The following is a 12,924-nucleotide window of genomic DNA, read 5'->3' as shown; positions in this document are numbered from 1 at the left end:
TATTTTTAAAAATTAAGATTTCTCTGGGATATCCAGTTGAAGCTGGAGAATCCCAACCCTATAACATTATCTGGGTTAGCTTGGAAAATAAAAATAACATTTCTAATTCCCAATATGTAAATTTAAACTAATAATAACTACTGAAAGGATTATGTTGAGATACTATTTGTAATGCCTTAAAGACAATAAGTACATTGCATGCATTCAATTTAATGTATTTTATCTGCTTTAGGCAACTTACAGTTTGATTGGTATGATGGTAATATTTTTAAAAGTTAATATTATCTTGCTGCATAATGATTCTGGTTCACCTCTCTGAAATTTTAAAATAATGATATAGTTTGATTTTCTTTTTTTTTTCATCTTTAACAGACAGGCCAGCCTCAATGAAGCAGCCGAGAAGTATTATGATCTGGCAGCCAGACTGAGACCTAATGTAAGTACCTTCCTAATGAGAAACATTACTCAAAGGGATAGAGTCACAGCATGTGATAGATTTAGACATAGAAGCCTCATGATACTGGGGCTTCTTCTCTCTGATCGCTTCTTCTGAATACTCACTAAATGGCTAATTCAACAATCCGATCTTCCAGTCTCAGCTTCTTTTCTTTTTGCAGAGATACAAATTGCTGTTTTCTGTCCTGTGTAAAGCACCATACCATACGGTTTTATCATTTGAATATAGGTTTTAGCATTATCAAATAATTGGCATTTGGTTGCTTTTAAAATCAGTTCCCTGAAAGTGTTTTTTTGCTGTGGTGTTAAATACCTAAGGATTTCCTAACATCATAAGCTTTTTTTGATCTTTACATACACTCAGACCTCGAGCTGTGCCTCTGCCTCTTGTACAGTCCTCATTTCTAATAACTGTGCTTTTCAACTTTATCAAGTATGTTTTTATTAGAATTTTTCCCTGGGTAGTCACACTTCCATAAAGTGGGATGGATATAAATTAGATCATTACTATTGAAATGGAGGAACCATTTATGAGAAAATAAGAACCAGTTTTATATCTGTCTTCTAAGCATTTTTTTATTTGCTGTGCACCACTGACCTCCAGTGCGTTGCTTTCATTCTCATGCACACGGCCTGGCATCACCCTCCAATGCTAAAGCCTTCTCCCCTTCCTCTCTAGGTCTTGACTGTCTGTTGAGAAATGTAATTTTGAAACAGTAATGAAAGTACACGTGTGATATGACTATAGATAGTGAGATAAGTCTCATTTCTATACAGTAACTCATCCGTTGGGCAAACATCTATAGAGTGCTTGCTTTGCCATAGGATACAGAGATTTCATTCCCTAGAAGACCACATAATGGAGTGGAGAACACTGAAGATGATCAGCTGGTTCAAATACAGTGTGGCAATTGCTACACAGAGGTACATACAGCCCTGTAGGAGCACAAAAGAGGAGAATTGATGCTCCCTGAATGCAACCCACAAGGGGAGTTTTTTTTTTTTTTTTTTTTTTTAAAGCAAATACAACCACATGTAACCTTAGCCCTGAATGTCGATGTCCCCAGTTTCATTAATTATGCGGTACTTCAAGAATTGGTGAGCTGTTTGCAACAGAAGAAAATAACTTAATAGTTATAATGGTAAGAACAATAACAGCTAAAATTTATTGAACACACTGATTAAGCGTCAGACACTGTGCTAAGTACTTCATGGGAATTCCCTCATTCATTTCTTACAACAACCCACAGATATTTCTGTGGTCCCCATTCTGCCCAAGCCCAGAGAAATTAATAACTCACTCAGTATCGCAGTTGATAAGTGGGATCACATTGTAACCCAGGCCACTCGGTGCATAACAGAAAACTTGATGGGGAAATGCAGTATATCGAAGGAAATGCAAGCCAAAAGATTAGGAAATGAAAATAGTAACAGTCCTCTCATTTATGTGTTCAGTAAATATGTACTGAGTACCTGTTAAATGCCAAGGACCATTCCATGCACTGGATACGCAGAAGTGCACAAAATTGACCAGAGTCCCTGCCCGTTAGGAACTGACAGTCTGGTCTGAGAAGATGAAGTAGAAAAATAAGTAAAACATATATGGTATCAGACACTAATAAGTACCTTGTGGATAAACAGATCAGGAAAACGGAATTAGGAGACACAGGGGGAGACATAGGAGGCATTAGGAGGTGTAGCTTTGTAAATGCCTGAGGTGACCATCTTTGTATAGTGTTTATAGTGGTTGAATATGAGATCTTTAATTTTTTTGAAAGATTACTTATTTTAGAGAGAAAGCATGCATATGCACACATGGGGGGAGGGCAGAAGGAGAGGGACAGGAAGACAGAGAAGTGGACTCCACGCTGAGCACGAAGCCCAATTTGGGGCTTGATCTCAAGACCCTGAGATCATGACCTGAGCTGAAACCAAGAGTTGGACACTAAACGGAATGAGCTACCCAAGCGCCCTGAGATCTTTATTATATAGCTTCATTCGTTGAAGGCAAGAATCAGAGTTTTTTTTCTCTTTCTTTTTTTTTCCCCTTCACACTGATTAATATAATGCTTATAATACACATAATAAGTACAATGTTAAGTTCAACTGTTACTCATTGAGTATCAGCCACTTAAGTGTCAGGTTTTTTTTGTTAAGTAGTTGATCAGATGGTCTTCTTCAGCACATTATAATGGCTTAGTGAGAAAAGAGCTAGCTGAGCAATCTGACTTGACCTAAAAAAAAAAAAAAAAAAAAATGAAAAAGACACTGAGATATCCTAGATTTAAGCCAGACTCATGAGATTGTTTATTTTAAATGACTGGCCAAATCATAAAATCAATATTTAATCTCCCAACTTAATGCCACTTTTTCTGAAACCCCCCAAATTTCTTCATAAACATTCTGCAACCTGTTTTTGAAAAATGCATTTATTCAAATGCTACTTCCTTTATCTAATAACAATAAATTAAGTATTTTATGGATTGGATAGAATAGGAAGATCAAACTTAACAGAAAGTAAATGATGTTACAGTTATGGGTCAAGAAATGGGGTCTTTCCCTAATCTGTTTTATGAATTGGGTTTTGGTTCTCTGTATGTTATCTAGATAAGTAGGATGCCACCATGGCAAGACTCATAAAGACATTGGCAATAATAGAAGGTTGTGTTCTGAACCAAGGAGACCTCTTTAAACAATAGTCCATGTAACAATTTATTAGAGGTTAGCATCCAGTCCAAATTAAAGCATCCATCTAACATTTGTCTTGATCATAACTGTTCTTCCTTTTGTCCTAAGAACATTCTATGTTATTTCCGTGCTTTCATAGAATAAATTTCAGTTCCCTGCTTGCAAAAGAACCTAGTAAACAGACTTCCTTTCTCCTTCTTTATTTCAGTAGTTACACTGTTTTTTCTACTTTTCTTATCTATACAGTAGTCTAATCTTATTTTTCAAAAGGCATTTTCTTCTGTTATTTGAATGTCCAACTATGACAATCAGGAGCTCTGTGTGGGGGACCTGTGGGTGTTATAGCAATGTTCATGTCAGATCATGACTCTCCAAAGTAAAATTTGTGGCTATAACCCTTGTGTACTACCACTTAGTTATCATCGTATTGAAAACATTGTTATTTGTGGAATATATTACCTCTTAATAAAATACCTATTCCGTTTCTTTGGTACGTCCCATGATTAATTTCTTCATTTCTTTCTATTCTACAAAAGCCATATTTTTTCATACAGTTTGCTTTAAAATTGCTAATGAACTTCTTGGAATATTTTAAATACAAAGAATTCTAGTGATCAAATGCTAAAGTAATCAAAGTCTAAATTAGCAAGCACATGTAATTTTCACCGTTAGATTATGATATTGTCTCTTCATCAGAGATATTTAACAAATTGTCATTTACTCAAGCATACAGTTAGAGAAAAATGTTTATTACTAAAATGGCACCATTACATTTTTTAATCCTATTTGGTTGATTTTTTGGTGAGTAGGAGGGAATAATCTAACATTAAACCTCATACTACACTAAAACATTTTTATAATGGAAAGACTCTTAACCAAAATTGCTATTTTTAAGTTTTTCACTTTTAGTTTTTCATTTGTATAAATAAAACTGATTTCTCTCTGGAGGTTACTTTAAAAAGATAACACTCTGTCTTCTCTCTCACTTATGCACATCAAAAAATGCTGACTCCTGAGGACTAGAGGGAACATTTAAATGAAACAGTTTTTTCCTCCTTTGGGAATTAAGCCAAATTCTGCATTAACTTATGGATTTTTAATTTTTTTTCTAATGTGAAGAACGGGAAATTTGCATAATACAAAGTCACCCAAGACTTGTGTTTGGCTTTTAGTGAACTCTAGAAGTTAGAAAGGGGTAATTACTAATGATCAGGTCTATATATCTTGTATTTTTCTAGATGTAATTGTTTTTAGTCTGATTTCATTTCATTTTTTTTTATCAAATTCCAGTGTTGTGTAAGACTCTATGCCAAGTGCAGTGGCTTCAGAGTGGATTTCAAAGTTATGAAAAATTCACCTTGACCTTGAGAAATTGTACTATCTAATATGGAGAGGCAATGCAGGAGAGAATGCATGGATCCAAATCCTCACGCTTTAGGGCAAATAATGCTATATAATAAGTACTTTGTGAATGATACAAGGTAGTGCTAGAAAAGTGTACAGGAGAGAGAAATTACTTTCAGTTGTATTGATCCTAGAAGGCATTGAGTCAGAGTAGGAAAGTTAGATAGTCATGAAATGATAGACTATTTGTAGGCAAAGATTTTAGCAGGAGGAGGAGAAAATAAAGAATTCTGGCAGGTTGAGACCTATGCATGAATAAGGGCATGGAGCTGAGAAAACATGAACTAGGCATGAGAAATAGTAAGCAGACACGTATAGCTTATATTGTCCGGGGTTAGGGGCAGAGAGGACTACTGGGGGAAAATAGAACAGGAAATGAAGATAAAACCAGAAGAAAGGCATTGGATGCCATGTGAAGAATTAGGAGTTTGTATTCCAGAATTATGTTGAACAGCATGACATAATGAAAGTGATAATTTTGAATGGCCATTCATATTATGAAATGAAGAATGTGGGTTGCATTTGGGAAAGTAGAGTTGGAAGGTGCCACCTTGGGAAAACCAAATAAAAAGTTATAATATTTTTAAGCAGAAGTTATCATCTAAAAGAAGTATAGAGACAAATTGCAATGAAAAAGAATATGCAGAGGAAATAAGATTATTTGATGGGATACAAATAGGGAAACTAGTTGGCCCGATGAATGTTCTAAAATTCTGAGTATAGGGTGGCTCAGTGGGTTAAAGCCTCTGCCTTCGGCTCAAATCATGAATCCAGAGTCCTGGGATCGAGCCCCGCATCGGGCTCCCTGCTCAGCAGGGAGCCTGCTTCCCCTCCTTCTCTCTCTGCCTGCCTCTCTGCCTGCTTGTGATCTCTGTCTATCAAATAAATAAATAAAAATCTTTAAAAAAAATAAAATAAAAATCTGAGTTTAGGTAACTTGGAAAAAGAAAAACCTGAAACAGAAACAGGGAAGTCAGAGGAGTGTATTTATTTCAAGGAAAAGAAAATGTTAAGTTTGGACCAAGCAGATTCTGAGTGAGAGATAGGATATTATAATTGTCCATGGGACATTCCTATCAAGTAGGCAGTTGAGGGAGGCCAGAGCTAAGAATAGAGATGTGGGAGTTATTTGCAAAAAGGAGACACTGCCAAAGAAGTGGTTAAGATGACCAGGGAGAGATTTACAGAAGTAGAGAAGGGAGATGATTTCAAACCCCTGGGAATCTCTACATTTGGAATGTAGGATATGAGACAATGATAGAACATAGAAATCAGTGTTAATGAGCAAGTCTCACTGCTGCTAAAGGCTAAGGAAAATAAAGACTGAGAATTTTTGCTGACTTCAGAGAATAAGATGCCCTTGACTACCTATACCTAGTACAGCTTTGTGCAGGTGACGTGGGCGGAAGTTGGTAATGGGTTAGGGAAATGGAGAACTGGCAACAGTGAGTGTCAAATGATTCTGTAAGTTTGAAGATAAATGAAAGAGACAGGGTAATAGGAAAGAAGCATTAAGTGTATATTTATCAAATATTAGAGGTAGATGTTAAGAGATGTGAATGTTTCTAAATATGAGATGAAGAATGTAGTCCAAGTAGAGGAGAGAGTAAAAACATACCGAAGATCTTCAAAGATCATTTTCTCCATCGTGACTGAAGAACAGAAAGTAGACTGAAGATATAACGGGGGGGAAATTAGAAATGGGCATAAGCTGAGATAGTAAATTACTTCTATCACAGTTACTTATCTGCTAATGCTGTGGGAAGAGGAGAGAATTTGAGGTCAAAGACCTGTGAACAGCTGTTGCGCTGAGGTGCCCTGCAGATCATAATTGACATAGGTCTGGCATATCTATATGAGATAAATGCCAATAGAAGTACAGTTTTGTAAGATATATCATTAAGCCATTTGTCATTTTGTGATAATTTTTTTTACTTACTATTTTTTTTTTAAGTAGACTTCTCTCCCAGTGTGGAGCCCAACACAGAATTTAAATAAAATGAGAAAAAAATGCACCTGAGCTGAGGGGAGGGTATGTGCTATGGTGAGTGCTGTGAATTGTGTAAGACTGAAGACTCACAGACCTGTACCCGTAAAGCAACAAATAATACATTATGTGTTAATTTTAAAAAGAGAGAGAAAGAGAGAGAGAGTCAGATGCCCAACTGGCTGAGCCACCGAGGGGTCCCCTTTTGTGATAATTTTAAATGAAGTTCTGAAATCACCAACAGATTAGTTCTCGTTTTGAACCAACTTCTCTGACTTCTGTGTCAGATGTTACAGTCAGAGGTTTAGATCTCTAAGATGTATAGTATTTTATAAAGGTTCTATCATGTGCCATTATTACATATGAAATAAAGGGAAATCTGTTCCAAGGATCAGATTATCCAGTAGGAGATTACATATGTACATTATACCTTTCCTAGGCACTTAGAGCATAAATTATTTTAAAGTGTTATTATAAAATTAAAGCCAGTGTTATCCATTTGGACTCTTCAGCAATGATTTTATGTCAAAGATAAAATGAGAAATATGGGATTAAAAGAAATTAGTTTCTATGTAAGAGTTGCAGCTGTGTTATGAGATAATCAACATTTTTATAATGTATTACTTTCAACGTGGACTACCCTTTTTATGAAAAATGTGGTGGGGTGGGAGGGAGGGTGAGAGGAGATGGCTGTTCATTGGAAATAACCACTAAGGCTGGGATTGGGTGGGGAGGGGTGCACAGTTAAGAATTAATCATTTGGGCAGTATTGATGGAAGGGATAGAAAATATTTTGAAAATAGCTATTTACTGATGGGAAAGATATTCTTCCACCCTAACTAGAACAAGAGACCATGAAATTAAGTTAAACAGGACAGATTCAAATTTGACCATGTAAGAGATTTTTGGTGGGGAAATTACTGAGATTGTCCTTTCGTTGGGGAAAAAAAAGTCGGGGGACTGTTAATAATAATTTGTCTGGGAAGCAGTTAAACCACATTTCTGCTTATAAATGGAGGAAGAACCATATGGCCTGTTCCAAAAGTTTCCACAAGCCTCTGTGATGTGGGAAAATTATATACCATGTGTCTTCTGACTTTCAGACATTAATAATATGTGGATCCCAGAATCACCAGACTGACTGCATGAGGAAAATGTTGCTTTCACATTGCACATATATTTCCCACTCTCACTAGTGATTTCAGTTGCAAATACATCTCTACATTTTACAGTGAGAAAATGGAATGAGGGAAGTTGACAAACCCAGAATAAAGTGGTTTCAATCAAGAGAAAAATTGCCATTAGTTTTCCCCCATGTTTTACCTGGTTTTATTAAATGGGCCCAGAGATATCATCGAAATGAGACTTGTTTATTCACAGGTATGTTATTAAGTCAACAAACACTCATTCTACTTCAGATCTAAACAACCTTCATCACATTGATATGTATATTTATGCACACATCAGGAGAAATAAGATATCTAATTCTTGTCTAATTTCACCAAGATAGATGCTCGCTTCCCTGATAGCTTCATTTACGCCAAGATCAGTTTTTGTCCTGTCCCACCTGTGTCTGTCTTCAAAGTCCTTTCCACTGTAGATCTTCTTCCCCATTTAGATGGTGTAGTTCTTTCATCTAACAAGTTACAAAGTCTAGTTTGGGGTACCTTTACCTCTCTCTGCTTACGTTGTAGTGTGTTTTGTATTGTACTTCCATTTTGAAAATGTAAGATAAACCAGGAAAAAAAAAATGTATTTCGGAAGTGGTTGCTATTTTTTTTTTCTGTTTATTATCTTGTATAAGTCTCCATGCTTAGAAGATAAAGATGATTATTAGAATGCACTTGTTTACTAACTCTTGGTGTGGGATAGATTTCGCCTAGCCTAGGATCATATAGTTGGCCTAAACTAAGCTGTATTTAAAATTTTTCCATACTTGGGGCATTGTTATTCATCACAGTCCACATGCAATCATCCTTAAACATTAGTTTTTGAATGTGTGTATATGCACTCTGTGTGTGTTTCAGAATCACAACCAGAAAAGGATGGGTTGGGGAGATGGTGTGAGGCACAGACAGGAACACAAGGGGCTCTTGGCTATAAAGAAAATCAGCTTGAGTACTTTAGGTTGGGGAACATCAAAACCTCTGGGAAATTCACTTAATTATGTTCTCTGATTCCAAGCACGTTTATTTTTACTCACATTTCTTTGTGGGGGTATCCTTTGCATGGATTTATAACTATAATTGTTTGAATTGTGGGACCACACACTAAAACTGTATTTAGTTCCTACTCCAGAGTAACTGGATTCCTGGCGTTTTCTGGGAAAACTCAGCTAATCTAACCACACTGGTCCACAGTGCTACCTGGGAGTATCAACTGGGGGGACTGGGAGGTGCCACCATCAGAAGGATGTGCCCTTCCCCCACCCCAGTCATCACATTCTTCATAATCCCCTTTGGTTATTTCGACAGCTGGTTTCCTCCATTTCTATTATCCTTATAGGCATCTATGTTTCTGATCTTGGCTGATCTCATGGGGCTATGTTTTTCTAAATATATCCTGAAACATTAACCAAAGGCTATGTTTGTGTATGAATCTTTATTCCCTCCCTCTTCTAATTTTCCCGTAACATCTCACCACCTTTTTTGGTTTCCTTGTTTTCTCCTCTACTCCTAACTGCTCGATATCTATCAGAACACTTACATATTTATATCTGCAGATTAAATTATATTTGATCATAAAGACAAGTAAAAGTTGGACAGATCCTGAAAAATTAGTAAATTGGTAGATTAATTTCTTATGAAAGTCCTATGTCCTTGTTAAAGAAAAATGATTATTGATACTTTTTTTAAAAGGTAAGCAAGACTTTATTCACGATGATTAGTCACAATGTGGGGAGAGGTGGGGTGTCACCTCAAAGACAGTAAAAACACTGGGGATTTATAGCCAACAAGCGTGGAGGATGAAGAACTTGTTCAGAGAGCAGGGGTGGAGAGATTCTCACTAAGTGAACTTAGCAGGATTTTTGCTATAGCTGGGCTAGACAGGCCTCAGAGAAGACCCAAAGACCAGGCCTAGTCAAAAAGAGGGCTCAGAGGAGCCTGTCTCTCTTTGGTCAAGGAGAGATGTTTTCATCCTGGATGATATTATTCTCCCAGACCGAGCTATTATAAATGCTAAATTTCCTATCACTGGATAATATCAGAATCAAGAGTTTTTCTTTATCACTTGAGAAGAATTTATTTAAATATGTGTAACATAATCTTTGCTAACAAGGAGTAGAATATAGGGCTGAACATAGTGACATTTTTAAGAGGGGGGATAATGTGTGTGCTACACAATTTTTCAGTCTTTGTCTTACAATCATCTGTTATTTCCTTGAGTATCAAGTGGCAACAAATGGCTACTGTGATACTCAGGAGTTTTAGAAATGACCCTGAACCTACATTATGGTTACATCAAAAATGAAAACTGTAGAAAACTCAGTTTCTTAAGAATAGGAGATTTATATTTGACCAACTCTCTCATCATTCCTGTTTGGTTTTCATCTCCTTTTTTTTTGTTTGTTTGTTTGTTTTCACTTTCTTAAGTGGTTTCCACTGAAATAAAGCTCAGAAATGCAGCTTTACAATGTGTGTAAATATTTTCTTGAAGAATAAATGGTAAGTTATAGAGGGCAAATGTGGTGTCATGAGAGCTCTGTGATAAGACAGTTGGATATGGTTACATAATGATTAAATTGGTTTCACCTGAAAAGTAGTTTAGGAATTTAGAAATGCTGAATTTTAAAGATAAGCAATTTTGAAAAAAATGTATTAAAATGATTTACCAAATAATATATACGAGATACTTCTAACAATTCATGACCCCCCAAAAAATTAAGTGCTTAAATTACATGCAGAAATAATCAACTGTGTTTTTGAAAGTGTGATATGACAGATTTCAACAAGTTCAAGAATGGATGTTAAACATTATCACTATCTCTATCCATCACTTTTTTTTTTTTCTTATTGCTCAATCTAAGGTACTCTATCCTTATCTACTTAAGTATTTGATCAAAGAAGAGACAGCTGAATCTTCCTCATGGAATCTATTCTTATACCAACTTATTTCTTGATTCCACTTGTAATTTTCATTGGTTGTATATATAAGAATACTGATAAAACCCACTAAAACAAACACCTAAAAGTCCTCAACATATATTACAGTTTCCTGTGTGGCAAATTCTTTCTCTTAAATATATAGTACATTTTCCATTATAGTACCAGAAACCAGTAATTGTTTTCTCTTTTTTCTTAACAGGTTTCAACTGTCTTTTCCCAAAGGGTTATACTGTATGCTAAATTTTTGTAACCAAAAGGTTTTTTTTTTTAAAACATTTTTTAAAAAATTTATTCGTTTAGAGAAAGAGAGACAGCCTGAGTAGGGGAAGGAGTAGACAGACAATCTCAAGCAGACCCAACACAGGGCTTGATCTCAGGACCCTGAGATCATGACCTGAGCTGAAACCAAGAGTCAGCTGCTTAACTGATTGCACCACCCAGGAGCCCCTAATCATGGGTTTCTTCTTATTTCATTGGCTCTACTTTCGCTTGTAACCACAGCTGTGCTATCAAACTATCAGCAAATCAGACCTGCAATAATAAGTAAATTCATAGTATGGGTTGATATATCTTCACTCATGATGAGTTGCTTTATTAAAATGATACCAGACATGACAAAAAACTATTTGGAAAAATATCAGTATGAAACTAATGAAAGACCAAAAGATTTTAAAGATGTGTTTCTGTAGGTCACTTTACTTAAATTCAAAATACATGGACATCTATTCTATTTTTTTAATGGACAAAGAGATTCCTATTAAGAATTTATAACTTCTCACTTAAATTTAGTGGTCTCTACTTTAATATCTCATTTTTTTTTTTATACAGCATCATTAGACTTGTATTGAGAGCAATAGATTTCCTCAGGTCTTTTGGATGGAATTATTTTGCTACTCAAGAATTATTTACTTTAATTAGTCTTAGAAATCTTTACTGGAGGGGCGCCTGGGTGGTTCAGTGGATTAAGCCTCTGCCTTCGGCTTAGGTCATGATCTCAGGGTCCTGGGATCGAGCCCCGCATTGGGCTCTCTGCTCAGCAGAGAGCCTGCTTCCTCCTCTCTCTCTCTCTCTCTCTCTCTCTGCCTACTTGTGATCTCTCTCTGTCAAATAAATAAATAAAATCTTTTATAAAAAAAAAAAGAAATCTTTATTGGAGACACTTGCATATGCTGAGTTTTTTATTCATCAAATAATATGACATTATCATTTTATTTTACAATATGCTGATTGGCACAGTAACTCCCAAACGTTTGCTACTTGTAGGGAAATTTTATGGAGATCAGATGATGGATAATACCCTAAGCACTATACGATCTTATCATTGCTTTAAACCCATTATTTAGGGGCACCTGGGTGGCTCGTTGGTTAAGTGTCTGCCTTTGGCTCAGGTCATGATCCTGGAGTCCTGGAATTGAGTTCTACATCGGGCTCCCTGCTCAGCAGAGAGCCTACTTCTTCCTTTCCCACTTGTGCTATCTCTATCACTCTCTCTCTCTCTCAACCTCTCTTTCTCCCTCTGGCAAATAAATAAAATCTTTAAACCCATTATTAACATTTGAATGTGTATAAACTGGGTCTCCATGTTTGGAAGGTAGGTACATTTTTCACATATACCTAATGATGTAAAAAGAAAAAAAAGAGCATTCATCTAAATAGGAATAATAATATTGAGAGGTTTAAAAGTTGATAACTACTCTTGGTCTATATTTCTAGGTATAAGTCTATTGATTATTTGAAAATTTTGTCTAACTTGGGCACCAGAAAATTGTCCTTTTTTTCTTCAATGAGACAATGTCAGCCTAATAATATCTGTACTAGTTAGACATTCAAAGTTAAGTTCTACCACATTTTTTAAATTAACATATAATGTATGATTTGCCCCAGGGGTACAGGTCTGTGAATCATCAGGCTTACACATTTCACAGCACTCACCATAGCACATACCCTCCCCAATGTCCATAACCCAACCACCCTCTCCATACCCCACTGCCCCTGGCAACACTCAGTTTCTTTTGTGAGATTAAGAGTCTCTTATGGTGGGGTGCCTGGGTGGCTCCATGGGTTAAGCCTCTGCCTTTAGCTCAGGTCATGATCTCAGGGTCCTAGGATCAAGCCCTGCATTGGGCTCTCTACTCAGTGGGGAGCCTGCTACCTCTCTCTTTCTCTGCTTGCCCCTCTGCCTACTTGTGATTTCTCTCTCTGTCAAATTAAAAAAAGAAAAAAATCTTTAAAAAAATTTAAAAGAGTCTCTTATGGTGTATCTCCCTCCTGATCCCATCTTGT

At 36.2% G+C, this 12,924-nt stretch overlaps 1 protein-coding gene across 1 annotated transcript in view; it reads left to right on the top strand.

Annotated features, from left to right (window-relative positions):
• Positions 1–12,924, top strand: part of TMTC2 (transmembrane O-mannosyltransferase targeting cadherins 2) — a 422,846-nt gene that overhangs the window by 361,008 nt on the left and 48,914 nt on the right. The window contains exon 11 of the mRNA XM_032854661.1: positions 373–436. Coding sequence (XP_032710552.1) covers positions 373–436 — 64 coding nt within the window. The remainder of the gene's footprint in view (positions 1–372; positions 437–12,924) is intronic.

Source organism: Lontra canadensis, unplaced genomic scaffold (genome assembly GCF_010015895.1).
Source record: "Lontra canadensis isolate GAN:19392208 unplaced genomic scaffold, GSC_riverotter_1.0 scaffold9, whole genome shotgun sequence".
NCBI classification, from domain to species: Eukaryota; Metazoa; Chordata; class Mammalia; order Carnivora; family Mustelidae; genus Lontra; species Lontra canadensis.
This window is presented reverse-complemented; position numbering and strand designations above follow the sequence as displayed.